The sequence below is a fragment of the Rousettus aegyptiacus genome, unplaced genomic scaffold (assembly GCF_014176215.1).
Source record: "Rousettus aegyptiacus isolate mRouAeg1 unplaced genomic scaffold, mRouAeg1.p scaffold_m13_p_2, whole genome shotgun sequence".
NCBI classification, from domain to species: Eukaryota; Metazoa; Chordata; class Mammalia; order Chiroptera; family Pteropodidae; genus Rousettus; species Rousettus aegyptiacus.
This window is the reverse complement of record NW_023416295.1, coordinates 125,623,350-125,650,368: the sequence shown is the minus strand read 5'-3', so window position 1 is coordinate 125,650,368 and position 27,019 is coordinate 125,623,350. Positions and strand designations below refer to the sequence as shown.

Below are 27,019 nucleotides of genomic sequence, written 5' to 3'. Positions count from 1 at the left end.
GAAGCAACTGGAGCTTATTGATTTTCCTCCAGTCTGGCTCTGAAATCCCTTTCTTCTTTGCCCCCAAGAAAATTTCTAGTCCATTTAGGGGCCTGAGGGAACTTTTTTAAGTGATAAAAATGTTCTATACCATGATTGTGGTAGTGGTTACACAATTGTCTCCATTTGTCAAAACAGCAAATTTAAAACTGAAGAATTTTATTATACATCAATTATACTTCAATAAACTAGCAAAAAAAAAATCTAAATTATTTAGTGCTGATTTCTGAGAGTTGGGAGCCCAGCAATCTGATTAAACTAATTCACATTCATTAGTCCTCCCAGGAGTATTCAGTTTTTAAAAGATGTTCCACATTAAAAACACAGAAGTTTTCAGATATGATCAAGATACTTGATGGTAGAGAGTCTTCTTGACTCTTGCAGATTATCTGGTGTCAGTAACAACATTGATCAAGTACTTACTAAGTACCAGGCAATAAACTAAGTGCTTTACATTCTTGCTATTCAAGGGGAGATCCACAGACCAGCAGCATCTGAATCACTTGGTGGTTTATTAGAAATGTAGAATCTTGGGCCCCAGCCCAGACTTTCTGAACCAAAAGCCTGCATTTTAACAAGCTCCCCAGGTGCTTCCCATGAATGTTAAAGTTTGAGAACTGCTTTAAACACCTTATCTTTTTTTTAATCCTCACTAAAACTCTATGATGTAGCACATCAGGCAATTATGCTTTAAGTTTTTATTACTTCAGCCTTTAATGATCAACTCTCTCCTACTTACCTAGCAGTTAATAGAAGAAAAAAGATGCCATTAGTGTGCATTAATCTACATAAATTTACATATGGTCCACATCCTGTTTTCCTCCAATTTCACCATCTTTGAAAAATAGATAATGGATTTTCATGTAGTCTAAATAACTAAGGAAAAAGAAGACAGGCACAGAATTAATACAAATGCTATAATGGATTCCCAGAGCAAAGAAAATAGACAAAACATCAAAGATGGAAGATATCAGACTTCTACTACAGAAGCTGTGCCTCTACATAATTGAGGTTTTTATTCCACGGCCCCTAATGCTCATTATAGCCTTGCTACCTCTTCTACCCTACATAAAGCTCTTGGCAGGCATTTTCAACTGGATCCATGGGTCTTCCCCTAACCCCAGTAGAGAAATAAAACAAATACTTTATACTATTAAAAAAAAAATAAAGAACTAAAGTACAGGGTTAGCTCCCTGGACCAGCAATAACCTATACATTGCTTTTTTTCTGAGACAGCACAGTGGTACTATCTGCTACTCCTGCAACCCTTAAATATCTGGCATTCTGGAAAATCATCCAGTCCAGAAATGGAAGTGGAGTAAGAAACACCCAGGATGGGAAGCGGAGGTTAAGGAAAAAAGGAAAATAGATGGCATGCAAAACCATCTCATCAGAAAGATAAAACTGAGGAGCTAATTGCTGATTACCTGAAAACAAGAGATATAAACAAGAAAAGTACATGTTCATTAAGAGAAACCACTATATAGTCTATAAAACTTTATTAAAATTGGGATTACTTACAAACTTGTACAATAAAAATGAAAAAATATATAATAAGACATTGTTATTTTCTTACAGAAGAGTGAAAATGAGACTCATGGCAAAGAGCCGTCCCTGATCATTTTGTTCCTTTCAAACATTCATGAAAATTTATTTTAAATATAAATGACGAATCTTTTTAAATAACACTAAGGCATTACCCACAGGCTAAAACTTACCCAGGAATTCCTTACCCCTGCTATTTCACCATCCATTCTAGAAACACAGGAAACCGAGGCAAGTGGAGGCTGTAACAGTTCTACATTATGAGTTATCTATTATGGCAACAAAAGAATGTGGCCCACACTCTAGTAAAGTTCAGAAAAGGTGATTTCACTATTTGCAAGTTATTGTCAAGAGTGTAAAGAGAAAGATGACACACATGGGTTGGGGTGTGGGAGCCCAAAGCCCCACATTTTGGGAGGCTGTGGGCCATTCCCATCCCCACTAAAGCTGTGCATTGATGTTCACATGAATCTACATTAAGTTTATTCCCAGCAGGCTCTGGCTCCCATCACATAAGGCACCGAACACCTTTTTCAAGGCAGTAACCATCTGAATCCAACTCAGTAGCAACTGAATCCTTAAGCTGTTAGCAAGAGACACCACCAGATCACTACAATTGCATAGATTTCCCTAAAAACATAATTTCTGCTACATCAAAACAGAAGCAAAAGGTTATGCCTTGTGCGATGGCTATTTTTATGTTATTACTTGGTTTCAGTGTCTATGTAAGATGAAGGCAAAATAAATCTGTTAAACTGTCCTCTCCTTGGTTGAGATAAAATTCTTGGCATTTCAATACAGGTTATTATCTCATATGTCAGACCTGAGTCCAAAAGAATATTAAAAGGACATTTAATTTCCTTTCCTCCTACTTCAACTTTCACTACTCAATTCAGAGAAAAGTTATGAGTACACAGCTAGGAACCATTTTTACGCAGGCATCCATCTGAGCCCATCTTTTTTTTCTTTAACAACAAAAAGATTGAGGGCAATTGCATAATCCATTCCCATGCCTTTGATGGCTATCAGGGCCTTGGGGGGACCATCTGGCCTGTTTGGGTCCTTTCATTCATCAAATCTCTATTGTATATGCCAAGTGGAGATTGGGTTGAAGGGAACAGAGTCAATGAGGAAAGGGCCAGACTCTAGACTAGGATGTTTTAGCAGAAAACGGAACACTGGAACTATTATCAGCAAAATCCCCTTTGCACTAAATATTAAGGTCATGAATTTGGGAGGAGAAATAAACTAGTTTTGGTAAGATGAAGTGGCTGAGAGGGATTTCTTGTTAGAAGATATCGAAGTTGCTAAATTTTCCTTATTTTTGGTCACTGGTCTTGTGAAAGCAATCTGAATGGGAAAAGGAATGGGAAATGTTTTAGGCCAGTTGGCTCTTATATTCCCATTAATGGGAGACCTGCCCTACACAACTTGCTCAGACCAATTAGAGGCAATAGATTTCCAATGCCGATGAGTCTCTGAGCCTTAGGGCCAATTTACTGTTGATATTTGCAGAGCAAGATGCTGACATGGCAGCAGACATGGCTCCAATGTCCAGCTCACTCCACAGTTATCCCTTCAATTCTTCTCGATGAGATCAGTTTGAGAGATGAGACTATGCTGAAATTGCAAGAGCTATTACTGCCAGAGAAAATTAAATGGGGGCTTCAAGTAGTGACTGAGCCAGCAGACTAAGTGGCCAAGAGGGAGACAAGCAGCTTCTAAAGGATTACAAAGTCAAGCAATCTCCGGGCACCCGGAGGCTCTGAAGCATCTAGGCCAGAGCTGCACTGGTAGGGAGGGCAGGGACACAGCACACCAAAGGCACTGTCCTTCACTGTCTGAGAGCAGCTCTCACGCTGTGGGACCCACTGTGATCTCCACTGCCTATAGCTCAGTCTCCAACTACCAGACAGAAAGTAATGAATGATTTTGATTTTACTCACCCCAAATTCAAACGCAGTGAAAAAACTGGTCTTAAGATGGAAACTGTATTTCACAAGTTTACTAAACAGAAAAAGAGAAGCTTTCCCAACCTCAGAATGCTTTCTCACTGAAATAAATACATGAATCAGGACAAAAGTCATCCTGGAGGCAAACTACCACCTCCCAAGGAGCTATTTAGGGGAAGGCACCAAAGTTTCCAGGTTATCTGAGACCTCTTGCACAGCTGAATTATTTTTTCAAATCAACTTATACTCAAATATCCTAGGTCTGTTTCTATAAATAAGAAGAAAAGCAGTATATTCTGACGGTCTTAACAGTTCTTTGTAGAGGGATAAAATTCTATCATATACATAATTCACAAAGGCATAAAGGTTTCTCAATATAAAGCTTCTTTACCCTGCAACTTTAACCCACGGCAGCTGCCAAACACTGCTTATTTTTTGCTTTCTAATATATGTCTATTTACTGCCAATTGAGGTAGTTGTCACTTTAGGAATGAGTAAAGCGATGGGAAACACTGCTGGAAATAATCAACCTAGAGGAATATCTCAGAGCTGACATTTTGGAAGTCAGTAATGGAGCCCAGGACTTTGGAAATTATCTGCTAAATGGCCAGTCCGAAGGTGGCATTAGACTTTGTAAAAAATCATGTCTTCTCTATGACCATGGCAAGCCAGTAAGTCTAATGTTGTGCTCCTGCCATCAGTGTCTATCTTCCTGGCTAGAGTAATTATAGCTTTTCCAAGGGATGAGGGTGAAGATCACAGACAGAACCAAGCTAATGATAGAGACTTGGGAATTTGCTCCCTCATAAATGGCATTGCTGGTTCATAAGGGTACTTTCCATTGGTAAAAGAATCTGACACTAATGCCACTATAATAAAAGACAGCATGAATCTCTGGTCAGAAAAGGAACTGCGAATAAATTTCTGGAAAAAAATATGTCTGCTTCTGATGGCTGAATGAGCATCCAAAGGCATGAAGATTACCTGGAGGTCTATTCATGGCAAACTGTGGCAACTGCATAGCTACAACTTGTACGTTGTATCAAGAAACTTCATAATTAGTTTCAGGGCTTACAAATTCGCCAGATTTCATGCGGGAAGGGCATAGATGGTAAGGAAAGGCTAAAAGGAATAGGAATAATGAATAAACAAAAGAAAGGAAAGAAAGTTTCTTGATTCTACAGCAACTCAAAGATATACGACCCACTGACAAGAAAAATGGAGAACCTGTAAAAGCATTTAAATTCTCTAAATAAGGTCACTTCTCCTAAACAGCAGGAATAATGCTAAAAACCCAGGGGAAGACACTATAAGAAATGAAAACAAACTCTGAAAAGTAGTACATACTTCACAGGCAAGGTAATAGACCTTTCATGAAAAGACAAAGGGAGCAAAGAAGAATGAGAAGGAAAGAATGCAAATGTATGTTTAAGATGGAATTGAAAGCTGAATGTAATAAAAAGCCCAACAGATCTCCCTTACAGAAGACCTTACAGGCATGTTCCTAAAAGGAGACAGGACTCAGAACATCATGCGTGTGAGAACTAATTCAAAGCTCAACACAACGGCTTCGGGAACTTTAGTGAGTAATCCATATTAATAAATATGTAGGGGCCTGTAGGGCTTGTCACTCTGGAGTACTTGCTGGTTCTGGAACATGAATTTCTTACATTATAAAACATATATTCACTTAAAAAAAAAAAACAACACAAAAATAAAAATCTATTTTCCTCTTAAAACAAGGATTATTTTAGTCACTGAAATAAAAGCAGAAGTGAACGAGGCTCAGATTTGTGGATTTCTCTCTGGAAGATGCAGCTTATGGTCTGAAAGCACATATACTAGTTCTCACTTCTGAGTGCCAGCCACAGTGGCAAAAATGCCACAACTGAATCAGCTTTCAAAGAGGAGCTAGAATGCTGTGTTAGCTATGCTCGTCCAGTTTCTTCGGAAACATAAAGGTGAGCTGATAGCTTAACCAATGGGAAGCAGTCACTACTTTATCCACTCTTATTCCTCAGGGATCCCACCGAGACCACTAAGACCGTTTCCAGAGGGAGGCCTACTCAGGCCTCTAATTTCAGTGGGAGAATTTCTGCACTATCTCACTCTTTTTCAAAGAGTTGAGAAGCAACTGCACGACACATGCAACATGGACCATCAAGGTACCAAGCCAGTCCACATAAAAATAACTGACAGCCACCTAAGTCCGGAAGTTGTTCTGTGTGATAGCAGGGTACTGAGAATGTGAGTCCTCTTCCTCAGAGGATGTGTCTTCATAGCTTTCACCCTGGGCAATAATGCTTCCTAATCCATACTCCTGCTCATGAACAGAAACCTCATTTGGTGTGAGGTGATAAGAGCCTTCCACAAAGTCAGCAAATCTGGAAAAGAGAAGATAATATTCATCAGGAACTTTCTGTGCTTTCTAGTCTCTTTCAAAATAATAAGTTGAAACCCTTGATATGCTCACAGTCCAAATTATGTTGTGTCTAGTCAATATCACGCTCCTTACTCTAGCAGTTAAGTAGACTAAAGCAAAAAATAAGGAGAAAAAGAAAGCTGGGATCACAGGCCAACACTCCCTGTAACCACATCTTGCTTAATAAGCACTAGCCTATCCTTTTTAGTTACAGAAGTTCTAAGGTTCCTCTAGTTATCCATAATCCTGATAAGAGATTAAGGGTCATTACATATTCATTCATGTTTATGGTCTTATAAACTTTATGCCATGAAGATTCCAAATTGAAGCATCACGTGCTCATTTGCATAGTTGCTCCAAGGAGAAAAAGAAAACTCAGAAAGCAATACAAAGCTATCAGAGGGGAAACTTATTATGGTACTCATCTCAATGCTACAAGCAAAGCTAGAATAGATAGCTCCTTGAGGAACCAGAAAATAGGCTACTACTTAACATATGATGATATACATACTTTTCTCTTGACTAGTTCTAGATGAAAAGGAAAATAAAGCCACAAATACAAAATGATTATCTAGAAATATGATCTCTGTTAAAACTCAAGGTCACAATTATCCTAATAGATGCTTGGCATATCTGATCAAGAGTTTACCTCTTTGGAGACTGGATTCGAGAAATAGTCTTCCAAGCAGAGCAGTCTGGACTGTTACAATATTCTCGAAGCTCCTCTAAAGCCTTACGGGTCTCCACCTCTCCTTGTATCCGATACTCTTCTTCTGTCAGAAGACGAGGGGAGACAGTCTTTTCTGTTGCCTTACACATCTTTCTGTGCTTACCAAAATAACACCATGAATCATTAATCAGTAATCTATATCCATCCTTACTTCTAGCTCCCTTCAGTGGGCCAAGCATACAAAAGAGAGCCTGAATTTTAAGAGTTATCACTCCCACCTTTCCTCCGCAGATATCTTTAGTTATAAAGATATATAACTCTTGATACATTAAACTATGAGCAAAAAGTCAGAGTGGTCAATATTATTCACTAAAGTTAATAGATTCACTTATTTTCCAATAAATGATAGGCAAAGTATTTATTTTTTAATAAATGGAAAAATGAAAAGAAAATGATGGTATAAGACTGAAGGAATCACCTTGACTATCTGTAACAGAATAACCACTGACAACCTCAGAACTTAGGACCATTCCATATTCACTATGCAAGGTGATAACGTGCTATGAATTACATCTTAAAAACTGGAGTCCCAGAGCAATCTGAGAGCCAGTGTGAAACAATCTGAAACCAGGTGACCTGAAGCGTGTGATATAAAAGTAATATACTTTGCACCACCTAGTGGTAACAGGAACAAATGACACTTTACTGGATGCTTTTATTTTATATAAAATGACTAGAATAAAATGATAAACATGCCTATAGAGAGTCTAAAAAAAGAGACTTGGGAAGGAACAGAAGTAGAAGTAATAACATAATAAATTTTGATTAACAAAAAGGTTCCCAGGTCAACAATTCTGTATCCTTTTGCTGTAACTACATCCCACACCGCACTTTCCAATAGGCACATTGCCTTTCAGTCACCTGTAGGTGATGTACAGCCAATGAATAGGGTACTCTAGGTTCTTAGTACACAGTGCAATGATGATAATGGCAAGGGCAATATGTGGTATCTGGATACTAGAATACATCAAACACAGGCCCATCAGCTGCAAAGTCCAGGTCAGCAGGTTGATACTTCGCTCATTCTCCAAAGGCCCATACTTGTAACAGACTGCAAAACTCATGAATCCAACTGTGAGGACATAGCCTATAAGAAGAGTTAACAGAAGACATTCTTTTTAATCTATAACTGGTAAAAATAATTTGTGTGGGGAACAGCACTAAATTCACCTATTGAACTATTGAACTAGGAAAATGGACAAAATCTTTATCTGTACTTTTATTCATTATTTGAATATATTTATCTCTTTAAACTTCTATCCTTCCTGCTGTCCCAAATTTACCTTGTTCAGATGGAGCACTGCTCCACGTTAAATAATTCTAGAATAGTCTCTTTTAAAAACCTAACATATGAAAATCTGGATTAATTACCTCTAAAAGCATAGATTAAGGATTCTTATTTGTATAACCAAGAGGTTATTGCTTTATAGATAGGATTCACTGCAGAGTTATTTCTTAAGGTCTTCAAGTACATTTAAAATATAATCATTGTGCTTGCTTTGGCAGGACATATACTAAAATATTAAGATATGATTATATTAATAAAGTCAATTTACAGCTTTTCAAAAAGATGCCTATTGTGTAAAGAAGGTTAGTTACAAATTAAAGTCTTCTCCTTCGCAACAACATTTTAAGAGAAGATACAATAACTGTAGAGGGGTTAAAAATAAGTGAAGAACCATGATTCTTAAGAATTAATAAAATGGCATGGACTATTAAACTCCTGTAAGCAGCAACATCTTTTCGTGATTAACTAAAACAGCCTATAAACATATAGGAAAGCAAAACAGATAACACTTACCCAAAAGATACTGCCAGTAACACTTCCAGATCTCTTGTAAATTTTTAAAAACTAGTTGAATGAGGTACAATGAAAAGGACCAGCCTCCCACAAGGATGATATAAATGGGACTTTTCTAAGACAAAGAAAGGAAAGCAAAAAAGTTACAACAGGCTTTTCATACATAAAAGCAAAATGGAACTATGATTAAAAAAAAAAAAATTCAACCTACTAAAAAACACATCTTAAAAAAGATGTCCTTTATATTTAAAAAGGTACAGTCTGGCAAAGAATACTGGGAAAATGAGATGCTAAATAACATAAAAGCCTGACTATGTAATTAGCAAACAGAAAGAAGACTTTAATCCCCCACTGAGTATAGAATTTTAAATAAAAAAGGAGAGTCTGCATGTAACCAGGCTCCAAGATTCATCACGGAAAGTACCTAAGTTAAAAGAAGCACAGGACATTGACTTATCAGCCATCAATGCAAATTTTCAGTGCTGTAAGATCATTCAAGCTAACAATCCTTCATCTATCCAAGCTCATCCTAAATGCCTGTGAGTATTCTGCTATTTACCTTGGGCATAAACTTGGATAGTATGAAAATGATGATTAGCAGAGAGGCCACAATTCCCACACTCATCCCGGTGGAATAGTAGAAGATTTGGCTTCTGCAGAGAGAAAATGTATTTCATGACTATTTGTGTATTCTTCATACATGGCATTGTTCAAACTAGGACAACTATCCCAGCCAAAAGAGAAAAAAGGTACAAGGTTAGAGCACGTATTTACCTAAAACTTGAGGTCAGAAAACTGAAGAGACTGGTACAATGTAGTTGCTGCCAGATTATAAGGAATAGTATCGATGAAGTCCCCTCAAATAATATACCTCAATAATATACTTCTGCTTACCACTCCCATCCTCAACATCTCTACCAATCCAATTTTTAATAATCTTTCTTCTGAGGAACTGTACACCTTCTTTGGGGAGAAGGGACAAAAATACTGCCTTCATGGAAACTGGAAACTAGACCTGAACTGATTACCCAGAAGGATAAACCAAACACAGGGCATAGAACAGAAAGCTCTTACTCCTATTTCAGGCTCCTCGTATCTAGTTATTCCTCCCTCACTGTTTTTCTCCGGATCTCCAAATAAGGAACTATCACCAATCTCACTCCAGCCCACCTTCAAACTCCAATTGTTAATCTTTTCATTCATTACTCCACAGATATTCTTTTTCCTGTATACAGTTAATGTTGATTCTACCTTTGCTCAAAGTTTGTCTAATTATTTTTTTATATTTGCACATGTCAGTTTCACCTAGCTTAGCTAGTAAGTTCCTCAAGGCAAGAAATGAATAATAAGTGGTTAATGTCTGTTTCTTTACCTCTGAACGCATGAAACTTATCAACACATAGTCTAGTAAAAAATAAGGGCTTAACGCATTTCTAATGGTAAAAAGGGTGGTTGATGAACTGGTTAAATCCCATCACCAGATGGGTCAACCGAATAAGGGAGAATTTCATTATTGACAATCTTATTCGATACAAAAAAAAAATTGTAACATATATTAAAGTATTTTTTTTAATTATTCAAGCAGGCAATGAGCTAGCCATAAAGGTCCTGGAAAAAAAAAATGGAAGCACTTAAAGTTTTTATGATAAAAGTCAAGCAGGTGGGTCTAAGCCTTATCATTCCACACTCTAGCCTTGGAACCTACCTGCTCAGCAAGTCTCCACAAAAAAATAACATAAGTCCAAGGAAGAAAACGAGGAAGAGTTTGGGGTCAAATCCTGAAATAAATAGAGACTTCTGCTTAATAGGGGAACCAAACAATTTAAGCCATTATAGTAGTCCCCCCTCATCTGTAGAGGATACGTTCCAAGACCCCCAGTGGATGCCTGGATCCATGGATAATACTGAACCTTATATATACTGTATTTTCTTTTATATACATACCTGATAAAGTTTCATTTATAAATTAGGCACAGTAAGAGATTAACGACAGTAACTAATAATAAAATAGAACTATAATAACAACATACTGTAATAAAACTTATGTGAATGTGGTCATTCATTTCAGGGGACCCCTTGCTCAAGTCCATGTACAGGCTCAATGCTGTCTGGCGCAACATACTGCTGCCGGTCGGAACATATTTTCTGTTCATGTCTTCCACCCACAAATTTAACGCCTTTTCCTTCTTAATTAAGCACTTAATCATGCACCACAGTAGTAGCTTTTGCAGTTTGGGGTGCAACAGCAAAACTAACGTGGATTTCTTTTTCCTTCTTCATAACTTCACGGATAGAAGATTCGTTCTTACCAATTATCTTAGCAACCTCAGCATACATTTTTTTTCCTTTCCTTATTTAGTCAATAACTTTCACCTTTTATTTAAAGCACTTTACAGTTTCTCTTTGGCATATCTGAATTGCCAGCATCATTGCTCTTGTGCTTTGGGGCCATTAGTAAGTTACCTGACACAGACATGGTCACCTGCAACAGTCAGTCTGATAACCCGGACAACTAAGTGGCTAATGGGAGGGTAGATTAAACAGCGTGGATACACTGGACAAAGGGATGATTCACATCCAAATGGGATGGTTCGAGATTTTTTCACGCTACTCAGAATGGCACGCAATTTAAAACTTATGAATTGTTTATTGAATTGTTTATTTCTGGAATTTCTCATTTAATATTTTTGGACCAAGGCTGACTGCAGATAACTGAAACCACATAAAATAAAACCATGGATAAGGGGGAGCCGCAGTACAGAATTAAAAACAATGTTGGCATTATTGGTTAACTAATAAAATAAATGCAAACAGCTCACTTAAACAGCATGTAAATTCCACACAAAGCCTGAGAATCCTTCAAAGAGAACGTGTAATTAGGTCTCTGTCTAACTTGTACTTTCCTGAAGACCTTATTTTTATTTTGGCTAAATAAACTAAAGCTAAAAGAAACCAAGTTTTGCTTGGATAGAGCCAGGTATAGTGCCATCAGCACTTCATGCAATTGCCCACGAGGGGTCTCTAACACTCTGGCTTTTGAGCCTTAAGTCACTAGTAGGCTGGGTGGGATTCAGCCAATTGGCCTAGACTTTGGGCCTGGGCCCTCCGTTGTTCTTTAACTGGATGCTTTTCTCACCCAACATCACTATTCTCTTCCTTTTGCTACACAACCACTGTGTTAAAAAAAAACCTACACCCAAACACATCTAACCCAGGAACAGGGAGGGGCCTCAAGCAGAGGTCCCGTAGTGGCATGCCAAATGCTCCCACGGCTTTCACATTTAAGAGCTTTGAGTTTAGGGGAGATCCACAATAGAACAGGAGCAAGATATTAGTAAATGTGAAAAGAACACTAAAAAACAGGTCAATCCTATACAACCAAAGAACTGTGGAACTCTAGGACAATTAGAAGGGCACAAACTACTTTGTAGCAAAACCAGGAATGTTTCTACTACTTGCAACAACCCAGGACCCTGGGTAATAACCAAGGAGGCCAAAAGTCATGGAAAATTCAACAGCATAGTGATCTGCCTCCTCTGTGAAACTTTCTCAGACACATTCAGAAAAGGGAAAACTTCTCCCAGTTCCACCGAATAGGCCTTAACCTATAGTGATCTTCCTATTAATTTATGGTTCTACAAATACCTTCCACTTGTGAAGTATTAATTCTACTTTTCTTCAATATTTACTGTTTAACCATGTCTTCAAATGTAGACTTTACATTTCAGGACATCTATCTTTGCCTAGAACTACCCAGAAGGCAGGAATACATCTTTCTTACTCTAAAGAATATTAGGGCTATCAGGTCAGGGCTATTGGAAGTGTTAGGAATGTACATCTTCACAATTCTAACTAAAGAGGTACTCAGAACTATCTAAGTGAAGTCACAAATCTAGGCCTAAAGGATTTTATGTGGGGTGGAGTCTCTCTAAACTGCCTGGAGCAGTGGTATACTTAGGTTATAATCAGAACCAAAATGGAACTGTCTTGAGCTGACTTCTTTGTCTAATTATACTATCCAAAGCTCAGTCCCGTCTTACTTCAGAATCCACCAGAAAAAGAGAGGTAAGACTTACTGCGGGTCACAGTGACACTGTACTGGGTGTCTTCCTCTATAATCTCAACTTTGAGGCAGGTTTTTGTGCTGTATAGACCCACATTAACATAGGTGTCATTCAATTTCTCTTTTAAAAAGGAGGAAAAAAAGTTCCAGATACTAAACTGCTCTAGCTCCTTCAGTTTCTCCTCATTCTCCACCTGGGTGACTCGTACCAGTTTGGAACTATTTACCCGGATCTGTAACACAAATAAAATCTGAATGAGAAAAAAAAAGTAGGAATTTAAATTCTCACAAACACAATTGAAAAAAAACTTTAGAGCAAATATCTAAATCAGAAATGGCACTAGTTTTCCATAAGCCTTATGAAAAACATAGATACAGTGGCTAAAACATATTAGACAAATAACACTGCACATGGTACAGAGGCAGCTGTTAGAAGGCCTTATTGTTAACATAATCTAAATCTCCTATTAGGCCAGAAAATAGAGGAGGGAAAAAAGACTTCCAAGCTGACAGTTATCAACAACTATTTATGAGAGATCATACAAAGTAAGGGCCTAGAATATTAAGAAAATTGCCAGGCATAAACCACCCCAAAAATGTTTCCCATAATGACAGGCTGAGAAATTCAACCCTTGTCACAAATCACTGACTATGGATAAATGTTGGTTATAATTTGCTCCAACTAGAATATGATCTGTATATCAGACAATTAAATAAAAAAAAGAATTCAAAAACCCACAAGTCCATCCTTATGTTTTTGATGTGAACAACAAATGCCCTTATCAGTTGCTGCTTCTATACTATGCTTATAGAAGCAGCAATATTTCCCAAAGAACTCATTTTGTTCAATCATTATTATAGCCAGACATTCTTGCTTGCCAGGTAGCTTAACAGTGTCATGAAACAAATGAAACCAAAGTCATTCTATCAAGGGGAAACTTCAGCTCAGAGGGTTATGAAACATCTTGTGTAGAATCAAAATAGGAGCAGCAAGACAAATGAGTTTACATCCTGACAGGCACGCAACAGTTTCCAGGCCAAAGATGGCATAAGGCCTTTAAAAAGAAAGGGGAGGGGGAGAGAAAGAAGACAGGGAGGGAGGAAAGAGAGGAAGGGAGGAGGGGGAGAGGAGGAGGAGGGCGGGGCCAGCGCAAGTGCTGGCGTGCATAGATAGGAGTGAGGGCAAAAGAAGGAGGCAGTTTCTTTGGGAAAAGGAGGAAGTTTACCTCAGGGTCAAGTACTGTAAGCTACTTAAAGGCACAGAGAGAGGAACACAAAGCATGCGTAAATGTTTATGAATGAAAAATAAGTCAGGATCCTTTCAACCCTATCAAAATTGTTAGTAACACTTTTTCAAAAACTGTGTGTGAAAGAAAGAAACATGTCAAAGTACTTGCTAATACAATATTTATAGAAGCTGCCCATGCCAGGGCCTTCATATTATTACCTGTATCCGTGTCCATACATCATGCCACTTTGGGATAAGCACATTTTTATAACAGAATTGTTGCCTGGTAGTCATATTATAAACTTGGGATTCCTGAAGCATGGCCACATTTACATCAATTCCAGCTTAATGTAAAGAAAGGAAATAAGAATTAAATATAACATAACAGAACAATCTAATAACTATAACTCATTTCATAAAAAGAATTAAACTGACCACTTTCTTAAAGTTGGGGTTTAAATGTTAACAACTGAAAAACAAAAAATTGAGATGACAGAAGAAATAAAGCAGTCTTATTTCTGTCAAATTTAATTATTTAAATACAAAGTCACTAAGCTACTATTGTTTAAAAGTTTGCTGTCTCATTTAACCCTTCCAACAATGCTATCAGGTAGGCACTCTCATAATTCCTTTTTCACAAATAAGGAAGCTGACGTTTAAGAATGAATTTGCCCAAAGTCAAGCAACTAGTAAATCAGCTTAACTGAGATTCAAACCCAAGTCTTGTTTCCCTCATAAAGGCATAGCTAAAGTAAGCCCATCTGATGGTTTTCTGATCCCTTTCCTGAATAGGATGAACAGAATTGGCAACGTTTTGCATATATGCATAGCACTTTGAGTAGTTACTAAAAGATTACAAAGTTGCTTTTTTCCAGATGTTTTGTTTCATTTCAAGTTTTAATAACAGCCAAAGAATATATGTACTTCCTTTAGCTTTACCAAAACAGAAGATTCTCTCCTTCAGGAGTTTTATATTCAGTCTCAGATAATTTAAGGTTTTAAAGTGACCGCTCTCTTGTATCTTCCCACCCAAGTTGTACAAGCTACCTTCTTTACTACAAAACATTTAAATAACTTCTTCCTTGAGTTCTATATTGTACTTACCAATTTATTAAGTGCTACTCTAAGTAGAAATTTAGTTATCTTTCTGGTTCTTAGTTATAAAGGTGGTAGATTTAAAATACTAAACACATACATATACACACAAAACCACAAAACCACAAAAACCTCAACAAAACTTAGAAAACCGAAGTTACACACAAAAAAAGGCAATGATGCCCACCAATCCAAAATGGTTTTAAAGTGAAGCTAACACTAATTTTGAAGTGAAATTCAGCCTTAAACCTAAATGTAAGAACACAAACTATAAAACTCTTAGAAGAAAACATAGGTATAAATCTTCGTCACCCTGGATTAGGCAATGGTTTCTTATATATGACACTAAAGCATAGCAACCAAAGGAAGAAAAAAAAAAAAAAAACAGATAAATCAGACTTCATAAAAATTTAAAGGACACTATCAAGAAAGTGAAAAGAAAACCCACAAATAGGGAGAAAATATTTATAAATCATATATCTAATAAAGGTCTAGTATTCAGAATACATAACTACAACTCAACAATATAAAGGGAAATAACCCAATTTTTTAAATAGGCAAAGGATTTGAATAAACATTTCTCCAAAGAAGTTATACAAATAGCCAATAAGCATATGAAAAAATGCTAAACATCATTAGTCATTAGGGAAATGCAAATCAAAACCACAATGAAATAACACTTCACACTGACTAGGATGGCTATCAGCAAAAAGAACAATACCAAGTGTTCCTGAGGATGTGGAGAAACTGATTTTCTTATATATTACTAGCAGGGGTGTAAAATGGTGCAGCCTCTTTGGAAAATAGTTTGGCAGTTCCTCAAAAAGTTAAAACATAGAGTTATTATATGACCTAGAACTTCCACTCCTATGTATATATATACCCAAGAGAAGTGAAAACATAATGTTCACATGAAAACTTGTACATTAATATTCATAGTAGCAATATCCATAATAACCAAGAAGTGAAAACCCAAATGTCCATCAACTGATGGATAAAATGTAGTATAGCAATACGAGTACTGATACATAATACAACATGGATGAACCTTGAAAACATTATGCTAAATGAAAATATCCAGACACAAAAAGGCCACATATTGAATGATTCCATTTTTATGAAACATCCAGAATAGGCAAGTCCACAGAGAAAGAAAGATTAGTAATTGCCAGGGGCTGGGAGGGGAAATGGGAAGTGAATATGAAGGTGTCTGGGGTCTCATTTTGGAGGGATGAAAATATTCTGGAATTATTCAGTGGTGATGGTTGTATGACCTCATGAATATACTAAAAACCACTGAAAAGGTAGATTTTATGGTATGAGAATTATATCTCAACTTTTTTCTTTTTAACTTCAGTCTTGATACCGTAGAAGAGTTTTCCTTGACCCTCTTAGGGTCCTTGGCTGGGCCTGAAAAATAAACTGACAAAGATAGATTAAGAGGATAAAAGCGTACAAATTTATTTAATGTTTTATGTGACACAAAAGCCTTCATAAGAAAATAGAGATCCTAAAAACCTCTGTAAGAAATGAAGACCACCCCAAGACCTTGAGAACTATGTACTTTTATGCTAAGTTTGATGAAGAGTAGATAATACTAGAGGAATAAGACGTGTTTAGGAACATGAGGTAATTGTAGTAAATTGGGGGAAACTGAGCAAGGCCTGTTAGGATTCTTCTTGGGGTCCCTTTATCTTCAAAGATGAGGATGCTTTTCTCCAGATATAGGGAGGGCACTTGTCACATGAGGATTTTATGGCCTGCTTCAGGGAAGAAGGGCAAAGTGGGGGAAGTCAGCACCATGGTTAGCCACATCTTTAGACATTCATTGATAGGTAAAATATTCCAATTCAGCCTAAAAGGATAATCTGTGGAAACAATCACCACTCCAGCTGTAGCATAAATTGTTAGAAACGCAGAACTAAACCAGATGACCATAAACATATACAAATTGTAAAATGCTCAGCGGAACCTCGTGTTTCCCACAGCTAAAGGACATACACCACCTTTCTTTCCCTCCATACGGTGAGAGTTAGCTAGCATGTTAAAAAGCAGAATAAATTAAAATATTCAGGAAAATGCTTTCTGAGCCCAAAGATCTATTTCTCAAAAAATGCCTTCTTGGGAATTTAGTGAATCACAATTCAAAGGTTAATAACTTCATATCTACTTATGATCATTACATACTTTTCACCTACTTTTCAATCAACAACACTGCTCATTTAACATCTATAGGAAGAGAGTAATGAAAATGATTCATAATATGTGAGGATCAGAACAAACACTATAAAGTCATAAAAAACAATCTCTTCTAATTCTTAAGTAGCCTCTATTCATTTCTGTAAGGAGGTAATCCAATTTATACTTAAAAGCCTCCTTAAAAACTAACATCTTAAATCAACAGGCTTAGCAAAGGATTATTCAATAGGACTCTGGAACAACTAACTGGTTATTTGGAATAAAATCAATCTAGATCTTCATCTCACTAAATGCTAACACTAATTATAGGTTAAAAAATAAAATAAATTTTAATTGAACTACAAAAATAATATCAATTCAATTTTGGAGGGTTCTTTAAGCATAAAAGCAATGGAAATAAATCTAGAGATTTAAATCAAGCGACCATCTAAAAATGTAAATCTTCTATTCAAAGATAAAAGGGTGCAATCAAAGTTCTGCAATAGATTATAAGTATATACGTTTAAATATATTTAAAAGTTTATACAAATTGATTTTTAAAGTACAAAAAATCCCAATAAAAAGTAATCACAATAAAAAGGCCAAGAACAAAGGACCCAAACACACTCTTAAAAATTCAAAACTCAAAACAGAAAATTAAATAGCTAATAAACAGTTGAAAGATGCTTCCTCACAAATAATGCAAGAAATGTAATATACATTAAGATACCACTTTCACTCTATCAAATTAGCAAAGGTATTACAGTCTAGAATATCCAATGCTAACAAGGGTCACAAGCAAATATTGCTGATAGTGGTGGAAACTGGCACACCTTTTCAAGGAAGTATTTTAGCAAAATGTTTCAAGGGTCTTAAATGTTTTAGCTTTTGACCTAATAAAATTTTTTTTTACTTTTTTAATTAAATTTTTAAATTTATTAAAACGACAATCTACTTCAAGTAAAAAAAAAATTTACAGATCAGCTACTACTTTAGGTTCTAACAATGTCTTAAGCTGAGACACATGCTGCACAAAATATAAGCTTACTGGGATGGGTAATTAGAAGACCAGGTAGTTGGTAACAGTATACTCAAACCCCAGTCATAATAAACCCAGTATAAAAACCATGAAAGCATTCCCTGAACATTTATAAATTCATTTCTGAGACTCTATCTTTTAAAAAATCCAAACGCACTAACAAATTTATACACAAAAATGTTTGCAAAGTGTTATCTACAAAAACTAGAAACCACCACAAACATCCAACCAAATGTTTAAATCAGAAATATTAAATGTCTACAGCCATGCTACCCTGAACAAGCCAGATCCCGTCTGATCTCAGAAGCTAAGTAGGGTAGGGTATAGTTAGTACTTGGATGGGAGACGACCTAGGAAGACCAGGTACTGTAGGCTTAAACAATAAACGATTGTAAACTGACAAGGTCCTTGCAACCTGTGAGGTCAACCACACATGCCTCACATAAAAAGAAAATTTTAAAGCAATAAAATAATTAAGAAAATTTTAATTAAAAAACATGGAAAAAGACCAGAAGTGTGCTAAAATGGATCGCCTCTGAAAGGAATAAACAGTGAGTTTTTTCTACTTCTTTATACTAAATTTTATTTGCCAAGTAGTCTAAAATAAACTCACATTGTTTTTATAATAACAATTTTCAAAAACCTCCAGTGAGAAAGAACTCCCTGCCTTTTGAAGTACTCCATTCAGTCGTTAGGTAGCTCTGACTTTTAGAAAGTTCTTGTCTATTTCGATTGTCACTTTGTAGCTACTACTCACATGATATATCAGGCCACACAGAATATTCCCGCATGTTACCCTTCTCTAAGTCAAGATGTCCCTGTTTCTCTCCTCACTGAAGAAACTTAGACTGCTGATTGAGTTCTATGTAGGAACATTTTTATATATATTTTCTCTTTCATCCCCACAATCCACAACCCCACTTTAGAAGTTAGCCATCTGGCCCAAGTTCATTCAGATTATAAATAGCCCTTCAAACTTTACTCTGAGCCCTGACTCTAGAAAAGTACCTCCCTGTATACCAACTCCCCTCTCCCTTAAAAAAAAAAAAAATTTCCTGAAGGAAGGGCTGCACTTTAGACCTATGGATCCTGAGACAACCTTAAAGCTGCATGCAGCTAAAGATTATCATAAGTGACAGCATGAGATAGGCAAAAAACGAAGGGACAGGTAAGAGAGCATATGTGTTTACAAGATGAAATTAACTCCGTGAGTTTCAACTCCCTCCAGTGGAAGTTTGGAAACCTCACTTATTTTTCTGTTGTGCATTTAATGACAAGTGGGTAGATGAAAACTCTTAACACTTTAGGTTTTCTAGATTAGAGTGGAAGTTTCAACCCAGTCCAAAGCCAATCATCTAGCAGGAAGTATCAAATTAGTTCACCTAAGGCATTAAATTTCCAAAAGTAACCTATTCAATGCTGAATGGCGCTTGTATCTTTTGTTTTTTGTTTTTGAAATGAGAATTTAACGGCTCCAGGTCTATTCTACAGGGCCGGTAGGAGCCAGGATCTTACAAGAGCAGAAGACATTAGCGATCATTGCATTTCAGTGAACTGTATTATCTGTTCAGCCACCCGGGCCCGAGTCCTGACAGAGCGTACGCTCAGAAGGTGTTGCTCATTTGCTGAATGAATGTGATGCTCCCTTTCCAGTGGCAGCTATGCCTGCCGGTAACGGTCGCCAGGTCTCCCTCCTTCTTTAACCAGGAAACTCGAGGCCAGTGAAGCGCGATGCAGCCCCCAGGACCGCTTCTCACCCAGTCTAGGCCTCCCTTTCAGTCTCTGTCAAAAGGATCTATGCTCCTCCCCACAGTGGGCAGCTCCACCAGGGCGCCCCAGGCCGACCAGTCAGTGCTGACGCCCATTCGCCGACAATGAAGCTTCTTCCTTTGCTTACAGCCGCGCCACTCCGCAGAGTAACAGGCGGCGTCCGGGAACACTCCCCACTTTTCTAAATATAACCCGCTTGGCGCCCGCCCCCTTGGCAGTTACTGCCGGGTGGTACCTGAGCCGCAGGCCAAGCAGCCGGAGAGGACCAGGAGCAGCCGCACTGCCCCACCACCCCCGGCCCCCCAACCCCAGGACCCGGCACCAACTACTGCCCGAGAGACCGCCACATTCATTCCTCCCGCCATAGTCGCTTTACGCCGCCGCCTCCTCATGTGCCTCGCCCCAGCAACTAGTCCCGAACAGACAGGGCCACCAGCCTATCCGCTACAAGGCTTGCCCCCTAACACCCAATCGGACAGGCAGAGCTTCAAGCACTCAGACCCTTGCGGACCCTATAATCCCGCCTCCTAGCAACTGATGCGAGGGGGCGGGAGAAGCAGCTTTCAGCCTATTAGAAAACGGTTCTCACCTTAGCAATGGCGACAGGAAGATCCCACCCCTTAACAACATGCTTCCGTCTTCAGTTTATTTACAACTGGTGCGATTGATGGTAAGTTTAGCCAATAGAAAATCAGGATGGGCGAGGCCTTCTTGACCAAATTTGAAATTTTCGTCGAAACGGCAGTTCTTTCTGTTTTTCTCCTTTCCTTTTGTCACGATATTTTTGTTATGAGAAATTTATAATTGAGACCTCTTAGTAAGTAGGGTACTGACGGAACAATTTTTTTAAGTAAGCCTATTGTGATTTCCAAAGCCCTAAATGATTAAAAACAGAAGTCACCAAAAAAAATTGTCAGTTTCATAGGAACGAATGTATAAATGTTAGCACTTTAAAATGCAATCATAGGACTTTTCTTTTGGAAACGAAATGAATGTGTGGATTAAGAGAAAATTTTTTATTCCTCACATCTTGTGAGATAAATGTTATTGCCATTTAAGAAGAAACCAAGGAAGGCTAAGAGAGGCAAAGGAACCTGCCCACGATTGCGTAGTTAGCTGGGCAGGGTTATGGTTCCAATTCATGTGTTTTTGCCTGTGTTCTTTACATACATCAAGCTGCTTCTTCCCATTTAATGGTTTCATACAGTGTGGGCCTAGCAGAGTGCCTGGTACATAATAGGTGCTCAGTAAATGGTAGTAGAACTTGAAGCGTCTTATTTCTTAGAGGATCTAATAGTGATGGGTAGAAACTAGAGATGATGGAACCTACTGTGTTGAGGGAACATTCAAGGAAGGAGGTAACTGCTGGGGCTGAGCCATGAGCATGAGAAAAAATTTTATCCTCAGAAAAAGTGTAGGCCGCCCCTGTGATAATAGTCTCACACATACACTCTGTTGGCTGACCTAGAGGGGTCAATATAAACAAATAAGTCAATGTTGATATTATGTACCCTCATGTGATGAAAATGGCATTTTAACCTCTGGTTTTCCTTCCCAAAACCCATAAAAGTAATCTAATCATGAGGAAAACGTTCAAATAGAGGGGCATCCTACAAAATACCTGACTCCTCAAAACTGTCAAGGTCATCAAAAACAAGGAAAGTCTAAGGAACTGTAACACTAAGAGGTGCCTAAGGAGACATGATAAACAAATGTCATATATATATGTATGGGATCCTGGAACAAAAAAATAAGTAAATCTGAATAAACTATAGACATTTAATTAACAATATATCTATACTTGTTCATTAATTGTGGCAAATATACTGTACCTTATATATTAATAGTGGAAACTGGATGTGAGGTATTTGGGAACGCTCTCTACTACCTTCTTAATTTTTTTGTAAATTTAAAGCTGTCTTTAAAAATAATTTGTGTATGTACACACACTTCATTTTCTACCAGGCCCCAAATTCTCACCACTCATTGCTCACTCTTTGGTTTTGATTAAAGGCCAAGGGGACTGATTCCAGCTTTGGAAACTAATTCCAGAAAATTACTGACCACTAACTGCTAAAATGTAAAAATGAGATGTACAGTAATGAGATTCATCATCCAAAAACACATCACGCCTTACCATCAAAATGAATTCTATCACTTCACAGTAATCACTCAAGGAGGTTTTAACATCATTTTTAAAATGAGGACACTGCTCAAAAGACACTGAGAATCATCTTCAGAATCTACAGCATACACTACAAATGTGTTTCCAAATTTTTTTGGATTTTAGAAAGGTGATATGGTGCATACAAAACATAAAGCAACAATCCCAGTGGAGTTTGGGACAGTACGCTGTAATTGAACAAGTTAGTATTTCTGCAATGAGATCTGTGAATAGTTACACTGGGATAAACCTAAGTGTAATTTAAAAAACTATAAATGACTTCATGTAAGTTTATGTCAGGTCTGCCACAAAATAAGTTCGGGTCAAATTAGATTTTGTCAGCAAATGAGTTTTGAAAGACTTGGTTTTCACATTTTCTATTTTAGGGAAAGAACTGCATATGGTGAATATTTGATAAAGACAATTCCCAAGCTTTGAGAAGAACCACTCCATTCCATTAACTTTGTCACCCAAGCTAGAAGTCTGAGAGTCACCCTAAGCCTTCTCTTCCCCCAGGCCCTTAGCCACTCAATTATTGGGTCTTATTGATTTGAATCTTTTGAAATCTGTCCTTTTCTGTCCATCCCATGCCAGTGATTTAGTCCAGCACTTTGTCATCTCACACTTGAGCCACTTAAGTTTCCTCCAAGCTGGCCTCTCTGTTTTTGCAGCCATTAAAACCTTCCTCCACACTACTCCTAAAAGCAGATCTGACCATGTCACTCCCATGTTACAAAGTCTTTATAGTTCCATAATATTTCCTGTGATATAGTCCAGGGTCTTTACTATGATCTAAAATAGATGTAAAGAAACAACTACAGCAGTGCTATTGAGTTGGTTACTATGCAATGAAACAATTTCAGAAATTAAGTGTAAGGCTTTAGAAACTTTTATGGCAATTTGACAGAGAAATGTTATATTTATTGAATCCAATAAAAAGGGGATTTTATTTCACTTTTTTAATAACTCACTTTTTGTGGATTTTATAAAAAACGGACAATAGATTGGAATATCTTAAATTGGTCCTTTACTATAGTTTGAGAAGCCTTAGTCTATAATATCCTTAATGAAATGGCCTTGTACACCTTCTTGGGCTCCTTTTTAAGCACCACAACCCTTCATCCAGCAATAATGAACAATTTCTAGTTTTTCAAACATAGCATCCTGTTTTGTACCTCCATGTAAGTTTACATTCTGCCCTCTCTGACTTGACTATCCCTTCCTCCTAGAAATCTATTCAGACTTCAAAATCCTAGGCTGCATCATTATCTCCTTTAGATGCCTGTCTAAATCTGTTCCCCACAACCCCAGGCAGAATAGATCATTTGCCTCCTATATTTTTGTCATTGTTTGTACCCTATTATTGCACTACACTGTATTTTATATGTCTATTTCCTCTACTAGTCTAGGAGCTCCTTAAAGGCAGCTTGTCTCTTTGAGGGATGAGCTTCTCGTGTTAAGATGACTAAATTGAAGGACAACACTCCTTAGAGTATAATAGTAACATGTTACTGAAAGAGGAGAAAGGTATTATTACTTTATATTTTTCTGTTAATAGCAAAGATTTCAGCCTTCTGTCTTTAGCACCTGGGCATGAATTAATTTGCCAGAATAGTAGACATTTTAGAAGACCAAGGAGCCAGATTTGTGAGACTCACTAGAAACTAATGAGAAAGGAGAGAGAGAAGACAAATGTCTCCACTTAAACAGTTTTGCTCAGATTCAGCTCCTTTTGGAGTAAAATTTGTGTCAACTGCCCCTTTCAAAGTTGCTCAGGTCTGGAAATAGCATCATCAACCCATGTATTGAAGAGGGCCCACCAAATACCAGACCCACCCTGGAGAGGTCCTGTGCGAAAAGTGAAATAAGCAACTATACTGAAATGTGTACAGAAAGCCATGAGGCCACTGAGGGGTGGGAGGGAGAAATTCTGCCTAGGGGGGATGAGGAATAAAGAGAGTCCAAGGTGATCTTTGAACCAGACCTTGCTGAGTGAGCTGGATTTGGCCTGGTGAAAAATTGTGGGGATGGGGGGCAGTGAGCAGTGCACTCTGCTAGGTTAAAACCTACGCATGCCTGGGAATGATAATCCTTATGGTTGACAACTTCTTCACTCCTCTTTCAGCCACTTTCTTCATAACCTTTTCCCTTTTCTTGGAAAATTGTGAGGATACTGTTTGCCTTCCTGGAAGAGACAGTGTATACAATAAATTAGTTATTGGTCAATCATTAATAAATTATTTATAGACAACTAATCAATTGATTAAATAGGAAGGAGCCCCATAGCTCTGCTCTGAGTGCCTCTGAGAACTCTAAGGTGCGGATGGGGGAGCAGGTGAGTCAAGTAGGAAAGTGGTCCTGAGCCACATTGGAAAAAATGGAGCCCATGGAGAAAAAGAGAAGAAATAAAGATCTTTGTATTCGTCTCACTCCCTTTTTGTCATCTGCCCCTCCCTTGCCCCTTATCTTTATGTGTTTTCCTATAGTTTCTCATAGCCTCAGCTGTCTCTGTCTCTCCTTTTGCTAAAGACTGGAAATTCCTTGTTCTTAACGGAAGGGAGTAGGAGGGGAGTTGAGGGTGGTAGGAGTGGGAGGGAAGTGAAGAACAGACATCTCAGCAGCTCGGGCTGCGGGGGCGCTCTGGGCCTCTGGCGGGGCTTGATAAGTCAATGATTTTTTTCATGTATATATTTTTAAATCCACACATAGGGGCTCACATATAAACCGAGACAGAGACACAGATATACAAGTAGATGAAAAGAAACATCTAAATACATAATCTCAGGGTATAGAGGCACAAACTGACAATAACATCATGAATTTGCTTAGCATTTTAAAATTTACAGAGTTTTCAGATACGTCCTCTCATTTGAACCTCACGACAACCCCGAGAAACAAAGATACAAACGCCCAGGAGTTTTACACACAGGTTCGCACCCAAAAAGACCCCTCCTCAGTCCCCTAAAGGAGGTGGTAGGCCAGGTCCGTGGGTTTTTCCTCCCCTCCTCCCTCTCTGGTCGAGTACGCGCCCCATGATCGAAGAGTGGAGACCCCATTATCGGTTCCTTTCTCGTTCTCTTTCCTGGGCCAGGACTCAGGCGGCCGGCGCCGAGGTAGTGGCTGCCCCCTTGCTTCACTCGGTGCTCCGCCCTCTTCCCTGGTCCTGCGTCTCCCTGCAGACCCAGGGGCTCAGCGCCGCCCCAAGAGGGCACGTGGGAGGGAGGGGGCGCCTCTAGCAGAGGCTGCGTGGGCAGAGGATGTGCGTCACGGGGAGTGTGGGCAGCAGGAGGGAGGAGGCACGTGGAAACCCGCGGCCAGCGGCTGGCAACCCGGGCTCAAATCTAAGCAGAGGGGAGTGGAGGAGGGGGCGCTCGCACACATCAGAGGGTCCAGCAGTGCCCCCGAAGGAGCCTCTCTAGCGGTGCCCTACAGCCGCGGGATAGGGGATGGTGGGAGAATTCAGTTTGCTCCTGTCATCTCCCACTGGGTTTGGGGTTTAACAGAATGGGAAAAAGAATCTTAGCTACTGAAATCCCCCGAATCCCCCGGTAATAAACCCTTCCACTCCTGCCCCTACCGGAGACAACACAAAGGTCCCCTTGCCATGCCAGAATGTAAAACCAGTCCCCGCCCACGCCGCCCACGCCCTGCCGGGCCTGGCCACTCAGAAGTGCGGAATGGCGGGGCGGGGCTGAGCTTTCGGACTGAAGGGAACCTTGCCTCTGGACCGTGGGTTCACTTCCCGCCTACCCCCGCCCCTTTTTCCTCCGACTGCATTTCCTCAGGGCCTAGAGCCGCAGAGCCAGGCCCTCAGAGCCCCAGCCTGCCCCCCCCCCCACCTCAGCCCATCCAGCCGTGGGCGGGAGTGTAATGGGAACCAGATGGGGCTAGAAGAAACAAAAGGGAGGAGGGGTGGAGGGTTGCGGGGGTGTGGCTAGGCTCCTTGAAGGAGCTCCTTCTACCAACTGTTCTGTTGATAGCCGTGTCGTACGCTCCCGGCCTCCTGCCCATCTTCCACTAGACTCCCCGGCGAAATAACCTAAGAGACGTCCCTAGAAGGGGTATCCTTCATATCCCGACTTTGCCACACAGAATTCCCCAGGAGCAGGTTCCCATTCTCAGCAAATAGGGTGCGACGAGTAGACGAAGGCGGGGGACCCCTCCCATCCTTGCCTGACCTATGCGCTAACAAAACCTGACGCGTCTACGCGCGTATAAGTGGCAGCTTCTAGCATAACCCGCCCATTCTTGTTCCCCAAACTTCAGCTTGGACTGGAAGCACGGAAGGAGGAGGCCTGGGTTTCCGAAAGCGGCCTCTTCAAATTACTCCTTTTGGAGCTGAAGAAGAGCGCTGAGATAACTAAGAGATTCCTGCAGAGCCCCACGCTCACAGAACTGCCATAAATGCACTCTATGGGAGTTAGAGGCACGCACGAAGGAGCTGCACACCCCAAGACTCCTCCAACTTTTCTCGGCTCACTCTTAACATTCACACGTCCACCACCCCGAGGCCTGAGTGTGGGCAGCGGGCGTCCGCGTAGTCGTTTAGGCGCGTATGCACGTCCGTGCGCTTCTCTATGTCTTCGTGTACCTATGCGTGGTTGTGAAACTCCGCTCCGACGGGTAGGGACGGCAGGGGGACTGAGGGGGGTAGGCGGAGGAATGTCGCCGGCTGGGCGCTCACGTGGGTGCGTGGGCGCGGAGAAGGCCGGCTGTGCATCCGGCGTGGGCAGCTCGGAGCAACCTCGCTCCTCCCGCTGGGTCCCCAAGCCCGCTTTCCCCAGCCCGGCCTCGGTCACCCCAGTCATCACTTCGGCGCTCCGACTCCAAGTCCCCGCCCCCACTTCTTGCTCCACACGTCCCCCTCCTCCAGTCTCCGCCTTTCTGTCTCTCCGCGGCGGCGTCTCCACAGCCGACGGAGAGGCCCAGGCGCCCGCCCCCCGCCCCCGGCCCCCGCCCCCGGCTCTGCCCACGCCCTCCTCCCGCCCCACAG

The 27,019-nt window shown here is 39.6% G+C and overlaps 1 protein-coding gene and 1 pseudogene across 3 annotated transcripts; one reads left to right on the top strand and one right to left on the bottom strand.

The window, feature by feature from the left end:
• Window positions 1-806: 806 nt before the first annotated feature.
• NEMP1 (nuclear envelope integral membrane protein 1) lies at window positions 807-20,254 on the bottom strand. Of its 3 annotated transcripts, XM_036236971.1 has the most exons (10): window positions 20,098-20,254; window positions 14,000-14,124; window positions 12,566-12,785; window positions 10,195-10,267; window positions 9,049-9,142; window positions 8,490-8,604; window positions 7,550-7,775; window positions 6,608-6,781; window positions 5,740-5,920; window positions 807-915 (listed from the first exon to the last, which is right to left on the bottom strand). In XM_036236971.1, the coding sequence occupies exons 1-9, from the start codon at window positions 20,252-20,254 to the stop codon at window positions 5,740-5,742; spliced, it is 1,365 nt and encodes a 454-aa protein (XP_036092864.1). In that variant the 3' UTR covers window positions 807-915. The 3 variants fall into 3 exon arrangements, with proteins under 3 accessions (XP_036092864.1, XP_036092863.1, XP_036092865.1); XM_036236970.1 differs by lacking the exon at window positions 807-915 and having other exon boundaries at window positions 1,524-5,920; XM_036236972.1 differs by lacking the exons at window positions 807-915; window positions 20,098-20,254 and adding an exon at window positions 19,850-20,073 and having other exon boundaries at window positions 1,524-5,920.
• On the top strand, window positions 18,349-18,467 carry LOC118614054 (annotated as a pseudogene).
• Window positions 20,255-27,019: the final 6,765 nt, after the last annotated feature.